The sequence below is a fragment of the Cervus elaphus genome, chromosome 10, assembly GCF_910594005.1.
Source record: "Cervus elaphus chromosome 10, mCerEla1.1, whole genome shotgun sequence".
Classification (NCBI taxonomy): Eukaryota; Metazoa; Chordata; class Mammalia; order Artiodactyla; family Cervidae; genus Cervus; species Cervus elaphus.
In genome coordinates, this window is record NC_057824.1 from 31,304,583 (window position 1) to 31,321,153 (window position 16,571).

Below are 16,571 nucleotides of genomic sequence, written 5' to 3' on the forward strand. Positions count from 1 at the left end.
CTTTGCCAATGAGATTAAGGTTAAGGTGGTAATTATGAACCCAAACCTTTTAACCAGAACTATATCAACAGGAATGCACTTTAATCAAGAAAATCTTTTGAAAATCTAACACCGTGGAGTCCATTTAACTCAATTATTTTTATACAAGGGGATTAAGCCACTTCTGACTTTTTCCACTTTCATCTTTATTTTGCTGAAATTATCGCCAGAATTGACCACTTTTCATGTTTAGAGCAGATTTGACTCATTGATCTCTCATTGTTGTTGTTTTCATCAAGTTTTATTGATTATAGTTTTTGCCGTTGTTAGGATTCCTCTAAGGAGGTTTTTTTAAGTCTAATTTTTCCTGATTCAGATTCTGTAGATCTAAATTTTGTCAAAAAGATTTTAATCTTCCATCAGTTTTAGTCATTGACAAATTCTATTAGGTACAGTTTGGGTCACTGACAGTGTTCACCTTGGGTGACAGTTCTACCAAATCTAATTTTTCCTGTGTTGAGTTTCTCAACGTTCATGTTGCCAACGGCATGTGATTATTTATTTTTCAGGCTATTTTTAACCTGTAACAAATTTACTATGTGAAATTCTAACCAATGTGAGTTTTATTTTGTATGTACTATTTCTAGTAGTAATATCTATGAATTCAGCATAAATCCTTCAGGGTAGGCTTCAACAGTATGTGAACCGAGAGCTTCCAAATGTACAAGCTGGATTTAGAAAAGGCAGAGGAACCAGAGATCAAATTGCCAACATCCATTGAATCATAGAATAAGCAAGGGAATTCCAGAAAAACATCTAGTTCTGCTTCATTGACTATGCTAAAGCCTTTGACTGTGTGGATGACAGCACACTGTGAAAAATTCTTCAACAGATGGGAATACCAGACCACCTTCTCCTGAGAAACCTGTATGCAGGTCAAGAAGCAACAGCTAGAACCGGACAAGGAACAAGGGACTGGTTCCAAATCAGGAAAGGAGTACGTCAAGGCTGTATATTGTCACCCTGCTTATTTAACTTATATGCAGAGTACATCATATGAAATGCTGGGCTGGATGAAGCACAAGCTGGAATCAAGATTGCCAGGAGGAATATCAATAACCTCAGATAAGCAGATGACACCACCCTTATGGCAGAAAGCAAAGAAGAACTAATGAGCCTCTTGATGAAGAGGCCCAAAAACCAAAACATAAGGAAAAAACAGATGCAATGTTGTAACAAATTCAATAAATACTTTAAAAAGATAGTCAACATTCAAAACACTAAGGTCATGGCATCTGGTCCCATCACTTCCTGGCAAATAGAAGGGGAAAAAGTGAAAATAGTGACAGATTTTATTTTCTTGAACTCCAAAATCACTGCAGATGGTGGCTGCAGCTACGAAATTAAAAGACACTTGCTCCTTGGAAGGAAAGCTATGACAAACCTAGACAGAATATTAAAAAGCAAAGACATTACTTTGCTGACAAAGGTCCATCTAGTCAAAGCTATGTTTTTTCCAGTAGTCATGTATGGATGTGAGAGTTGGACCATGAAGAAGGATGAGTGCCAAAGAATGGATGCTTTTGAACTGTGGTGTTGGAGAAGACTCGTGAGAGTCCCTTGGACTGCAGGGAGATCTAACCAGTCAATCCTAAAGAAAATCAATCCTAAATATTCATTGGAAGAACTGATGCTGAAGCTGAAGCTCCAATACTTTGACCACCTGATGTGAAGAGCTGACTCATTGGAAAAGACCCTTATGCTGGGATAGACTGAGGACAGGAGGGGAAGAGGTGACAGAGGATGATATGATTGGATGGCATCACTGTTTCAATGGATATGAATTTCAGCAAACTCTGGGAGATAATAAAAGATAGGAAAGCCTGGCATGCTGCAGTCCATAGGGTTGCAAACAGTTGGACATGACTTGTTGACTGAACGATAAGAAACAAAAATATGGGATTTGGGTGTGTAGTGGGATCAAATGTCTTCAGAACCTAAATCGGAGGATTAAAAGGACCAGGTCAAAATGTCCTCCTTGGTCTTATCCCCCACTGCCTGATTCATCATTGAAAATATACCTTTGACCTTGTCACTCCCTTGTTTATTATCTTCCATGGTTCTCCATAACCTTTGGGAGAAAGACTCCGCCACTTCATTTATGATACCTTAAGAATGAGGATGTGCTGGGCTAATGTAAGATGCCAGCTGAAGCCCAGCCTGCCTGACCTCCTCCCTCTTCTGTGATCCCCTCCCTGTTGTTGTTGTTCATTTGCTAAGTCATGTCTGACTCTTTTGGGACCCTGTGGACTCTAGCCTGCCAGGCTTCTCTGTCCATGGGAATTCCTAGGCAAGAACACTGGAGTGGGTTGCCATTTTGTGTCCAGGAAATCTCCCCAACCCAGGGATCGAACCCACATCTCCTGCAATGGTAGGCGGGTTCTTTACCACTGAGCCACCTGGGAAGCCCATCTTCTTCCTACCTCAACCCAACACTCTAGGTCAGTGGTTCTTAACCTCGGCTGATGCTTATAATTACCTAATTACCTGGGGGGCCTTAAAAATCATACAAATACGTGGGCCCAACTTTCAGAGCTTCTATTTAGTTGTTTGAGGTGAAGCCTGGGAATTGATATATGCATAAAATTGAGAATCATTGCTCCAGCTTAATTGACTTTCATAGCATTCCTTTTATATATTCAGCACTTTCTGGTCCCACAGGTTTACTTGTGCTGTTCTTCATCTTCAGATGCCCTCCTCCTAACTCTTTATGTATGGATTTATCCTTCCAACCCCAGGTCAGATGTCTCTTTTCCATGTAGATTTCCCTTCAAACTCCCAACCCAAATTTTCTCTTTCCTGTGAACTCATTGGGCCTGTCTTCTTATATTCCCCAGTTACTACTTGTATTATAATTGCTTGTGGTTGTGTTTAAGGAGCTCGACCAGACTGTGTGGAGAGTCCTTGAGGGTCAACAATCCATGTCTTTGTCTTTGTGTTCTATTCCCCTTGCCCATGCCTGGTTGGCATTCAGTGGAATGAATGAATGGATGGGTGGGTGGATGGATAGATGGATGATTGTCCTTACTGTGCTACCAGATGAATACTGATTCATCATTTTGGGATTGCAGAATTCTCAGCAGAACATCTTCAGTCCAGCCCTCATTTCACCATGAGGGTGTCAGCCCCTTGGGCATCCTTGGGAGAGAGGATGTTGATTATCCTGAAAGCATTGAAATGAAATCTGTGGGGATGGCAAATCCGTATCCAGATGCTCCTGGCAATGGCTATGGTAAGCATTTGTTAAGAAGAGGATCATTTCCTGGGAGGAAAATAAAATTCAATGGGCTTGGGACCAGTCATTAGAGATCAGTGAGAGAAGTGGTTTACTCCTGCTCCTTCAAACACCCACTTTACAAAGGTTGAACCCTGAGGGTGTAGAGAAGAGAAACAGTGTCATCATTTATCTGAGCACATTGGGCAGGAGTGGTGTCTGTGTGTGGAGGCTGATGATCAGGTTCACGCCCATGGTGGTTATGTGAAAAAGATGGTCCTGGTGTGGCCAGATCCTCAGATTTTCCTAGAGAAGCCAGAAATCTAGTTTTTTACATGTTCCCAAATAATTCTTTAAATAAATAAATAAAATCCCTGTGCTGAGCAAACAAAACAACTGGTAGACTAGATTCAGTTTGCATGGCTGCCAGTGACCAGCTTTAGTTAAGCACCTCTTAAAGGTGTTCAGATGGTCAGCATTTGTATTTTTGGAACCTGCTGGGGACACAGGGAGTTAGAAGCAGCTCTAACTGGGGACACAGGGAGTTAGGACAGCAGCTCTGTCCTCATGATATTTAAAGCCTAGGTGAGGAGGTGACAAGAGCACATGAAGACTAAAGAAAATGAGCAAACAGATGGATAATATGTGAAAAATCATATCATTCTCAGAATCTGCTGTGTGTAAAGGTTTAGCTCTGGGAGGTAAAGAAGATTCTACCAGTTCTCATCTTCTGAGAGAGAGAAAAAAAGGGGACTTTTCTCATAGAGAAAGCCAGCTCATGGCACAAGTCGATGTTATAGGAATTCAGAGCTGGAGAAGGGAGTGTTCAGCCTTGAACAGAGCGTGGGGTCCAAGTGCTGGTTGGTGCAGATGAAAGATCGCTCAGCCCTGACTGGTAGGGAAGAGATTGAAGAAGACAGGGAGGAGGAGATGGGGATCATTGCCACACACTAAGGAAAAATGCGGGCTGTTATACATTTGCAGAGAAAACATTCAGTTGGGCTATTCCAAACCTTTACGCCAGGCATTCTCAGTGGGGCATATGTATCTCAAGGGGTGAAAATTTATTGAAAGGCCCAGAAAAAACCTTCCTCTTTTTATGTATAAAGAAGATACACAAAAATGTAGTTATACAATATAACTATGGTATTAAAATGTCATGGGGGTACTGCCCTGTTGGTCCAGTGTTTAAGAATTCACCTCCCAGTATAAGAGACATGGGTTCAATCCCTGGTCTGTGAAGATCCCACATTCCACTGGGCACCTAAGCCCAGGTGCCACAGTGCTGAAACACGTGCACCCACAGCCCATGCTCTGCCGCAAAAGAAGCCACTGCAATGAGAAGCCTGTGTATTGCAACTAGAGTAGCCCCCACTTGCCACAACCATAGGAAGCCTGCACACAGCAAGGAAGACCCAGTGCAGCCAAAAATAAATAAGTAAATAAGCTCGAGAGGGAGGGCAGTGAGGAAGAACTATCTTAAAAGACTCCGTAGGTGGTCGGTAATGGAAAAAAAAAAAGGGTTGAGAAACACTGCCCCACTCTGATGCAAGCAGAGCTAATAACTGGTTTGGAGTGTTTCCCACGCTCTGGAGACTCTGCTAAGCACTTTACTTTTACAGTCTTCTTTCCTCTGCAGCAGACACTATTGTTCTCCCTGTTTACAGAAGGGAAAACTGAGGTTCAGAGAGAAACATGCTAAAGGTCACCTAGCTACTAAATCAAAAGAGCCTGTATCAGCCAGTCTCCCTGACTCCACATTACTGTTGGGTAGAAGCAGGGGAAATATGGATTGCTGACCACCAAGTTCCACAGAACACTGGAATTAAAAAGCTATTTTAAAAAGTGGCCACAAAAAGTGTGGCTTCCTTCTCTGGGCTCCTTTTAGGACCAAGGTTGTAGCCCCAGCATTCTCTTATCCTGTGCTATACCATCTTGTTAGACTATGCACTCCTTAAGGAGAACCCGTTTCATCCATGTATCTTCCAAGGCTCCATGTAATTTTCCTAATGCTTGGCACACAGTAGGTGCTTGAGCAATGCTAACTGAATTAAAAGCAACAGCTATAAGGGATGTATCGGTTAGCTGTTGCCACAGGAATGCTGCGTAACAAGCAACTCTAAAACCCAGTGTTGCACAATAAGCATCATTTATTTCTCATCCACACATCTGTGGGTTTGCTTGGAGCTTGACTAAACCAGATTGGGTTTGGTTGTGTCTGATTTGAGTTCACAGATTCTGTTTAGGTATAGTGTACTTCTTGACCCAGTGAACTAACCTGGGCCATTTTCATCCCATGGCATAAGCTGTAAGCACACAAACATATAATGTCTGCGAGCAGAAACATACAATGTCTCTGAGTCCTTGGTTTGGAACTAGCAAACTGTCATTTCTACTATGTTCCACTGGTAAAGGCAAGTCACATGACCAAGTCCAACCTCAATGGAGGTGTCCAAAGTGGAGGAAGTATAATATTTGCTGAAAAACAACTGATTTACCACAATAGTATATATTAAGAATTTGTGGTGTTCTGGGATTTTTTTTCAAGCACTTTTAAACATAGTTACATCAGTTACACGTATTAACTGATTCAGTTTCCCCAACAAAAATTAACTGCTTCAATTTCCCCAACAATCCTATGTGAAGGCCGATTATTATCCTTGATTTACAGACTAAGATATTGAAACTCAGACTATTAAGTAACATGTGCCAGAGAGCACACAGTTAATAAGGCAGCAAAGCTGGGAAGTGATCGTTGGTAAGAAGTTCCAGAACCTCCCACAGTATAATTTCATACATCTCCATCAAAATGTGCTCCAATTTTTTCTGTTGTGGAGTTTAGACTTCATTGTTTATCATGAGTTGAATAAAAATATATTGAAATGTGACACTGTCACGTAGATGTCGAAAGTGGACTCTGTCCCTGAGAAAATCATGCCAAGTTTCTAATTTATTCATGTGTCATCATAAAAGGCTACAACTAGAAGGAAGCTTTGTAATCATCTCAACAACATTTGTTTAATTTTTAGAAGTAGGACTTTTTTTTAACAGAAGTTTTAGGTTCACAGTAACATCGAGGAAAAGTGACAGATTTCTCAGGTACCCTCTGCCCCACACGTGCACGCCTGTGTGCTCAGTCACTCAGTTGTGTCTGACTCCCTGAGACTCCTTGGACCATAGCCCGCCAGGCCCCTCCGTCCATGGAACCCTCCAGGCAAGAACACCGGAATGGGTTGCCATTTCCTACTCCAGGGAACACGTGCATGGCCTCGCTCATTATCAGGGTCCCCCAGCACAGTGGGACATTTGTTACAACTGAACCTACATTGACATATCATTATCACTCAAAATCCTTAGCTTACATTAAGTTTCACCTTGGGTGAATTACATTCTATGGGTTTCAACCCTTGTATCCATCATAAGGGTATCCTACAGAGTATTTTCACTGTCCTAAACCCCTCTGAAGCTTCCCAGGTGGCGCTAGAGGTAAAGAACCTGTCTACTAATGCTGGAGACATAAGAGACGTGGATTTGATATCTGGGTCAGGAAGATTCCTTGGAGAAGGAAATGGCAACCCACTCCAGTATCATTGCCTGGAGAATCCCATGGACAGAGGAGCCTAGTGGGCTACAGTCCATATGGTCACAAAGAGTGGGACATAACTGAAGCAACTTAGCACACAAATCCCTCTGAGCTCCATCTATTCATCCCTTCCCCTCCAGACAAGTATTTCTCAAACTCTGAGTTATGGCCCACTAACAAGGTCCTGCTGACCATCGTGTGCTCAGTAATAACTAGTGTGGGATTAATTGTCTTGTCTCTTCATTCCAGTGAATCCTGCTTATGTGGGTGATGACGGTCTCGGCCCAGCTTATGGAGACCCACCCTTGTCTGGACATGATTGGCTCAGTTCACCCCAAGGTAAGGCTTCAGTGGACAATGACCAAAAGCATCAGTCCTGCAGAAGGAGCCTGTTCAAGGCAATGCAGACATTGCCACTGACTCTTGGCCTCTGGTATAGTAACTGATGTGGCACTTTGTTAATTTATCACAATAAGTTTTATTCTAAACATGCAGAGTTTTTTTCTCCTTTGGATATCAAGGTGTCTTCGCTAGGACTCTTCTGGTTGCAAGTGACAGAAACCCAGCTCACCCAGGCCCAAGGCTTGTTGCTGCGGGAAGGATGTGGGTAAATAAAGAACAGAAGGTAGAATTGCCTTCCAGCACTTTAGTACAGAGCCTGGCATGGCGCATAATAGGTGCTCAGAGGTATTTGTTGGATGAGTTACAGGAACCAGGGCCTCTGGGTCTGAAGCCAGGAGCTCAGGGCCACCTGGACTCTCTTTTTCTCCATCTATTTCGCAGACAGCTTCTCTTTAAGCTTCACCTCATTCATCTCAACTAGTCAGGCCTTCTCTGCTGTCCAGGGAGCTTGACATCAGACACACACACAGCTCAGCAATCTCAAGGGAAATCTTCCTCTCTTTCTAGGCCTATCAGCCATTACTGTGGAACCTCTCTCCAGCCCCATTTGGGACACATGCCTACACATGAACCAGTCATTTTTACATAGGAAAGAAGGCTTGGGTCACATGTCCGTCCCATGGCTAATACATGTGTTGGTGAGATGGCAGTGCCTTGATCAAAATTTTTCTGAAAAATCATAGAATTATTATGATAGTGGAGGGTAGGGGCAATCAGCTTGAAGAAGGCTTTGAAATTAGTTAGGAAGCTCTATAAGGATCACCGTGTGCTGTGAGGAAGTTCTGATCAGAGGCAGAGGCCGAGGAAATAAAAAAGCATCAGAGGAGAGAGGTCAGGGAATGCTGGAAGCTAGAGGCAAACCAGTGAATACCAAGGAATAAGTCAAAGACATCTTCTGTGTAACAACACATATTGTGGGGCCCCATGACTTGAAACTATCTCTCACCTTTTGACACCCGACCCTGTAGCTTCACTCTTTAAGAGGCTTCTTAAGGAGGCCTGTATCTTTCAAGAAATAGGTGTTGCCACTTGGGAGAGAACACCGTGGGGATATAAACAATCATGCTCTCTGTCTGTCTTCCACGAGAGCAGGGAATGGCTTTAACTACTGGGGAAAAGAAATGCCTTCAAACCTCTTAAGATGCTCTGTGGCCAATATGAAGATTAGGGCCTCTAGGTGGGAGAGGAGTCCCCAGAAGGCAGAGAGAAGTAAAGAAATAGAGGACCCAGACATGAACCTGGCTTTCTCTACCATTTTGCTTTACTAGTTCTGATTCTCAAATCATTTACAGTTAACTGATGGACAGTCTTCTGATAGAGTGTCACTTTGGTGAATCATGCTAGCAGCTAGGAAGTGCCTGCCACTAGTAGGTACTCATAAATATTCATTTATGAATGAAGGAAGTAGTGAATGATACATTAGCATCTGCCGACAGGAAAGGACCAGGGTGAAGTAACTAAGGCATCTTGCTTTGAGATCAGACAGACTTCCGTTTGATCCTGAGCTCTTCTACTTGCTGGTTTTGTGGCCTTAAGCAAATTACCTTTTTGGGCCTCAGTTTCCTTAGTTATAAAATGGGGTTTATTACCGCACTTACTTCATAGGGTGATTGTGAAAATCAAACAATATATTCTATTTAAAGTAGTTAGCCTGCAGGTATTGTTACTGATAGTTATCATGTATTGTTTTTTACAAGGAACTTTTTTTTTGGCTGTGCTGGGTCTTTGTTGCTGTGTATAGGCTTTCTCTAGTTGCAGCCACAACTCTCCAGTTTTGGTGCACAGGCTTAGTTGCTCCACGGCACATGGAATCTTCCTGGACTAGGGATTGAACCCATGTCCCCTGCATCAGCAGGCAGATTCCCAATAATAGTAATTATCGTTGGTGTGGGGAGAAGGAAAGAGCTCTATTATTAGTCCAGTCCTGCCATTTAATGAGAGTATGATTAGGAGGGAGTTTAGTTCATTCCTCTGCACCTCAAATTCTCCAACTATTAAATAAACAGCACTGCCAAGGTGATTTCCAGATCAGGTCTGCTGGGCAGGGACTGTGTCCAGGTGCCCAGCACTGACATAGGACAGTGGTTTAGCAATAAAGGGATTTATTTTCCTCTTGTGACAAGAAGTATGCCAGGAACGAGTCCAGAGTTTTTATGGCACCCCTGCCCATGATACTCTCAACGCCCGAGGCTCCTTCTGAAGTGTCTTTTCCCACCACCCTCGGCTGGTGAACGTTTTACCCTCTTTTTTCCAAATGGCTGTATCTGGTCAGGAAGAAGGTGAAATGGTGAAATGCCAAGGGTTAAATCAGGCAAACTTTCACCCATTAAAGAGCGTTAACGGAAGCCACAATCTTGTTGGCTAGAATGGGGTCACAGGCCCATCCTAGGCTGCAAAAGGAGCCACTCTTTGCCACGAAGGAAGCTGGGAGAGTTCTAGCTGAGCGCAGTGGCTGCACAGGAAATGAGGCATCTGTTGATGTGAGAGAAAGAGAGAATGGGTGTGGGAAGCAGACGGACAGCAGTGGGGCCACCCAGGCAGTCAGGAGATAGCAGCTGTTTCCCTGTAAACCCATCTGGATGTATATAGGCACATAAAACTAGAAATAAAATGTAAGTCTTGGACCAGAGGTACCAATTAAAAAGAAGACCTTGCCCTTTGATTATGAGTCATTTAGAAGAATCTCTGCCTTCTGTTTTTAGAATCCTATTGCTTTAATGAAGAATTCTGTTTCTGGCCTTTTACCTAGCTACTGGGACAGAATCTCCACAGGAAAACACTCTTCTTGGGGATCCCCCTCTGGTGTAGATGTGGGGAGCTGTACTGTGATTTGTGGGGGACTGGTTTTGTCCATCTCATCCTGGCATTAATAACTGTGGATGGGGCAGCTCTCTGTGACTGGCATCACTTTTCTGGGTGGTTCCCAACAATGCCAGTGTGACTGCTATATGAGGTCTTGGGAAGCTCACCTTGGTGCGACTTAAGGCTTGGGGGGACGAGAGATGCTTTCTGGTGGTCAAGTGAATGAAATCATTGTCGAGGTTGAGCATGTCCCATTGGGGGTCCAGAGCCGACCATCTTCAAGTCAGATTATTCCGGAAAAGACACCGGTGAACTCAAACTCCATCCTGGTCTCCTCCATTTCTGACAGTGATGTGACAGACTCTCAGATTTTCAGCAATCGGAATGACCAAAAGGGCAAGCAGTTATTACGGTTTGCAACACCTTCGAAGGAATCGTTTTCTCAGACCCTTCATAACTCAGAAAACACAGGCTTAGGTACCCTTCATACTTCACACGAGAACATCCAAGGTGAGACCCTGGGGCAGAGGAGTTAGGATGGGAGCAACCCCTTCTGAGTTGCCCATAGGGTTGTGGTTTTAAAACACTGAATAGAGTGAAGGCTTGGTAGACGACCTGAGGCTGCCTGGGACTCGGAAGGGGTCACTTTGAGAGGGCCTGACGCCTAAGAAGGAGTTTTACCTTGATCAAGCTCATTTCACGTGCCCGGTGTTCTGCCTTTGTGTTATCCATCAAATTTCGTTTTATTTGCCTGCCCCTCTCCGCACGTGTAATACAGGCATGCCTGTCATTTCCATTTGCTGAGGGACTGAGGCTCAAGGAAATTAAATGACATAGCAGATCTGGGATCAAATGCAGGTCTGCCTGATTCCCGAGCCTGACGCCTTAACCACCATCCCGAACTGCTTTGGACCCAATCCCTAGGTTCATGTATCACGCAATGCCTCTATTTGTCAAGTCCTCCGTGAAGCCAGGTCTTAACTGAGACCCTCCCTTGCCTCACAGCTCCTGACATCAAACACTGTTTCCCAGATGTTGTTTCTCTTTCTCCCCGTAATACTCCAGGCATGAAGTCCAGCCATTCTCAGTGACTTCTAAAAGATGGGGGAAATCTATTCACACCAAAGCACTTTATGAGTTTAGCTCCTTTGTTGAAAGATGGGGCATCTCTTGTCACATTGCTGTCTCCCAGTATTTATGGGCTTTTTTTTCCTTCTTCACCTTTATTCCTCTGTCTGTCCCCACGTCTCTCTTAGGAGATGCTCCAATTCCTCATCTTCAGCCAAGTGATTTGGAGGCCCTCTTCTGGGAATTCTCCCTCCGCCTCAGCTATGTCACTGAGAGGAGGGTTCCATGTAGCTCAACAACAGGGTCAGGAGCCAGCCACTCCTGCCATGGGCCCGGTGGCCCCTGCCGCTCCCCACCCCTGTTATGGATGGGGCCAACTGCCATGCTGACACAACCCACCCAGAGGGAGAAGGCACTGCCTTTTCCTTGTTTTTTGAGTCTTGCTTTTTTGAGAAGGAAGAAACCTTTTTCATGCAACCCTTCAGCAGACCACCTCTCAGAATCGCCAATGTTATCACATACCTGGAGCTAAACAGGTCACCTGCTGGGGGCTGGGGCCATCGAGATAGACTCAGACTCACAGGGCCTGCTGGGCCCTGGCGATGAGAACCTGGAGGTGAACCCCACCCTGCAGAAGCCCAAGACCGTGGGAGGGAGGCGGGTAGATGCCTAAACTGAATTGGGATCCTATTAAAAAGGAGAGGTGATTGTGGGGTAGGTGATCACAGCATCTGCCATGTGGACCTAAAGTGTGAATCTGAGTTCTTGGGAAGGAGAGGGGACATCATTCTAGGGGTGGAAGAGCAGAAGACAACAGTCAAGAAAAGTAAAGAAGATGCTTGGGCCTGAAGCTCAGGGGGGTGAGAGAAAGTCGTGCAGGAAATTACAGAGAGAAAAGAACCAGGTTGACCACACATTCTGGCTTTGCTGAATGTGCCATGTCATAGGAGAAAGGAAAACACGGAATTGGAATTGCATACAAACTGTCACATGCTTTGGCTTTGAGATGTCACATGTGTATGCACCATCTTCTTGTTTTTATTTGTGACTTTTCGGCTCACCGAGTCTGCATATTCTTTCCTGTGCACTCATAAAAACATGCTCTAGATCTTTAGCACCATATTTTCAATTGCTATTATTCTGTTAAAATAAAAAAAAATTAATCTCCATTTTTTTTTCCTGCAGGACAAAAGTTAATCGAGTCTCTGATACCCATGACATCTAGAGACAGAATTAAAGCCATTAGGAATCAGCCAAGGACCATGGAAGAAAAAAGGAACCTTAGGTATGGACCAAAAGTTTTTTTCCTCACACAGATTTCATGGAAACCTTAGTCTTCTACCTTTGTCTCATGTCAGAAAGATAGGAAATAAATGCAAAAAAAGAAAAAGAAAGAAACGCAAGGGAAGAGGCAATCTTCCTACCGAAGAATTCCACGTAATGTGTGTTGGTCACCTGGACTGTGGGCTCTGCTTAGTGACCTGCTTCCAGAGAGTGGAGGAGGGAAAGAGGGGGACATCGCTTCCTGGAGTGAAGTCTAGCTAATCCTACCTGGGCCAGGTGCTCAAGACTAACATCCCCAGAGATAAGTCGTGTGATCAAAGAGTCCTCTGTGTGTGTGTGTGCATGCATGCTTAGTCATGTCTGACTGTTTGCAATCCCATGGACTGCAGCCCACCAGGCTCCTCTGTCCATGAAATTCTCCAGGCAAGAATACTGGAGTGGGTTGCATTTCCTTCTCCAGAGGATCTTTCCAACCCAGGGACTGAACCTGTGTCTCTTGCACCTCCTGAATTGGCATGCATGTTCTTTACCAGCTGAGCCACCTGGGAAGCCCCCCATCCCCGTGTACTCTCTTCTAAAACCCATAACACTAGTCTAACCAGAGAAAAAAAAAAGCAGAGAAAGCGTAATCAAGGGACGGTTTTCATAATACCTGAGCAGTATTCTTCAAAACTGTCAAGATCATCAAAAAGAAGGAAAGTTTGAGACATGGTCACAGACTGGAAGGTTCTAAAGAGACATGACTACTAATGTGATGTGGGGTCCTGGACGGGTCCTGGAATAGAAAATGAGCATCTATGGAAAAACTGGTCAAGTCAGGATAGTCTGGAGTTTAGGTAAAAGTTACACACCGACGTTGGTTCCTTAGTTGTAACCAACCTACCTGGTTCCTTAGTTGCAACCAACCTACCCTAGAAATTTAAGATGTTAGCAGAGGAAATGGTGAGTGGGAGATGGGGATTTCCTGTATTGTTTTTGTAACTTCTCTGTAAATTTTAAACTCCTCTTAGAAGAAAGGTGTGTGTAAGGGGAGAGTTCCCTGGTGATGCAGTGGTTAGGGCTTGGCACTGTCCCTGCTGTGACCTGGGCTCAATGCCTGGTAGGGGAACTAAGATCCTGCACGCCATAGCTGTATTAGGCAGGTGCAGGGGTCGGGGCAGAGAACGGGGACACAAAACCCAAACAAACAAAACCTCAGAAGCTTTCTAAGCCCAGGAGTTCAAAAACAAGAGTGAGGGCTGTTTAAGCCTTCAGCCCTTCTTGCATTTTCATTCCTCAGCATTTTTCTTTCTGCAATTTGTAGGAGTGGACAGGGCTTCCCAGGTGGCACAGTAGTAAAGAATTCGCCTGCCAGTGCAGGAAACCCAAGAGATGAAAGTTTCACTCCCTGGATCGGGAAGATCCCTTGGAGAAGGAAATGGCAGCCCACTCCAGTATTCTTGCCTGGGAAATTTCATGGATAGAGGAGCCTGGCAGGATACAGTCCAGGGGGTCACAAAGAGTTGGACATGACTGAGCGGCTAAGCACAAGGATGGTAGTGGAGTCGATGCAATTGCTAATAAATAATTGTATGTGTGTAAATAAATGATGTAATTGTTCTGAGGTTCAGAGTCTGGCAGGGAGAGTAGATTGGTCAACAAGTAACTCATAAATGATAGAATATCAGGCCAAATCAAGGTAGAAGGAGGAGGGAGAGGGGGGAGGACTAGCAGATAACAGGACTAGAGTTAACAGTCCACTTGGGCAAAGTAGGGGACGTCTGGGAACTGAGCTTTGGAAGATGGTGTTGTGGGGATGGGCCTTTGGCTGGGCCAAAGGAAAGAGCCCAGAGCAAAGGAGATGTAATGAGTTCATGGAAAAGTAAAGAGAACAACTGCAGCTGAATCTTTTTGGAAACACTCTTCCGTTTCAAACTCTGCTTGGCTCTGTCTGTCACACAGTGAGGGCCTTGTGATGACCCAAAAGACTTCATAGCAGGATTTTCAATCTGACATTTGAGTCGGGATTATTCTATGTTTGGGGGGCTGTCCTGTTCACTGTAGGGTATATACAGCAGCATCCCTGGCCTCTAGATGTCAGCGGCACTCCCAACCCCCAGTCTGACAACCAAAAAATCTCCAGACGTACCCAAATATCCCTTGAGGTAAAAACTCTTCCTGGTTGAGATCCACTGTCTTCTAAGACCCCAGCCACTTACCCACAGTTATCACTCCCACTCTCCACCCTTCCGCTGCTCATTCCTGCCCATCCTGGCCTCCCTGGGGCTTCGAGTTGGCTGTTTCCTGTGTTCTGACAGTCCCTTATCCACAGACTAACCCCCTCTTCTCCTTCCAGACTTTGTGCAAATAAGGCGCTATTCAAATCATAACAGGGTCTTCATCCCAGTGTTTCCCCTCTCCTTACTCTGCTGTTTTCCCCTCCTCTTTCCCATAGTACCACTCACCTTCTATTATCTTATATTGTTTACCTACTTTATGGTTACATTTCTTATTTGTTTTCTTCCTCTTCCAACTAAGGTGTCTGCTCCAGCAGCTGGGGAGATCCGTCTGTGTCACCACCTGGGACTGTGCCTGGCACGTGGCAGGCACTCAAGAGATGCCAAGGGGATGGATGCATCACCGCATTGGTGTCTCACTTTCTTCTGCCCTTTCCCACAGGAAAATGGTCGACAAAGAGAAAAGTAAGCAGTCCCGTCATATCCTGGAGCTCAATTGCTGTGCCCAGTGTCTGAACTCCATCTCACTGGTAAGTCGGTCTTTACTGAGGTCAGTAAATGGGCACAGAGGAGGGTGAAACCAGGGAGTGGGGAGAGTGGGGATGACAGGGGACTCACAGGAAGGAAAAACCAAAATTCAGGGCTGTTTCCTTGAAAGAACGTAGAAATTGGGTCAGTTCAGGTGTGGGGAAAACATGTGGGCATAGGAAGGTCTAAGGAACTGCAGAGTTATTTAGTTATTTGGGCAGCCTAGCTACTGTGAGTGTCGCCTTCAACAGCAAACCTAGGAAGATAATAAATAATAGTGATACCGACCCAGGTCCTTGGCCTTCCTCAATCAATAGAAATTGATAAGAGGCCAGATAAGAAATTCTGGCAAGTCTTTACTAGGGCCCTTGCAAAACCAAGTAGCAGGTTCTCTAGCTTGCTCCCCAAGGTAGGGGCAGGCTGGTTCCTAATATGGGCTGAGAGTAGGGGTATGTCCAGGGGAGTGGAGGCGATGGTGATGCCATCCAACCATCTCATCCTGTCTCCCCCTTCTCCTCCTGCCCTCAGTCATTCCCAGCATCAGGGTCTTTTCCAATGAGTCAGCTCTTTGCCTCAGGTGGTCAAAGTACTGGAGCTTCAACCTCAGCATCTGTCCTTTCAGTGAATATTCAGGGTTGATTTCCTTTAGGGTTGACTGGCTTGATGTCCAAGGGCCTCAGAAGTGGTGGCCTCTTGCTATTGTCAGGCCTGTTTGGTAGATATTTGTTGAGGGGCCGTCCAGCCCTCCACTTCGTGTCCACCCCCAGGCATACCGAAGGTTCAAGAACAACCTGTCAGAACTGCTCGATTCCATCAGCCTGTGGCAGAAGACGCTCAAGGTCATCGGAGGCAAGTTCGGCACCAGCGTCCTCTCCTATTTCAACTTTCTGAGGTGGCTTTTGAAGTTCAACATTTTCTCGTTCATTGTGACCTTCAGCTTCATCATCATCCCTCAGCTGACTGTGACACAGGAGAACCACCTCCAATTCACTGGACTGGAATTTTTAACCGGGGCGGTAAGTGCTCCCACACCTGGAGTTCATACTTGGAAACCCTGCTGGCGCCCTTCTAGGCCTCTCATTTGCCTGAGAGTCAACTGATGCGAAAACGGGTGTGTAAAATGCTTTCTCTTTTTCTCCAAAGTGACACACACACAATTTCGGGAGAATTTCTATCTCCCGAGGTGACCATGTTAACAGTTCCTGTTGTCCAGAATCCTCTTCTCTGCACACCTATGGGCATGTTATGCACAGACATACACATCGTTTATTTTTAAACAAAAGATGAATTATTCGTGTGGACTTCCTGTGACTTGCTTCCTTCCACCATCTCATATTGGTGTTCATAGATCTACCTTTTTTTAATTTTCCTTCTACAAAATACAGTGCTTCTTTAAAAAAAATTTTTCCTAGTATAGCAGAGAACAAATTAAGAA

General features: G+C 44.8%; 1 protein-coding gene across 5 annotated transcripts in view; it reads left to right on the forward strand.

Moving 5' to 3' along the window:
• The window catches only part of TMC5 (transmembrane channel like 5), a 77,965-nt gene that overhangs the window by 26,923 nt on the left and 34,471 nt on the right, over positions 1–16,571 (forward strand). For all 5 annotated transcript variants that reach the window (XM_043915579.1, XM_043915582.1, XM_043915583.1 and 2 more), the window contains exons 4-8: positions 3,111–3,271; positions 7,086–7,175; positions 12,294–12,393; positions 15,051–15,138; positions 15,904–16,152. In XM_043915579.1, coding sequence (XP_043771514.1) covers positions 3,111–3,271; positions 7,086–7,175; positions 12,294–12,393; positions 15,051–15,138; positions 15,904–16,152 — 688 coding nt within the window. The remainder of the gene's footprint in view (positions 1–3,110; positions 3,272–7,085; positions 7,176–12,293; positions 12,394–15,050; positions 15,139–15,903; positions 16,153–16,571) is intronic.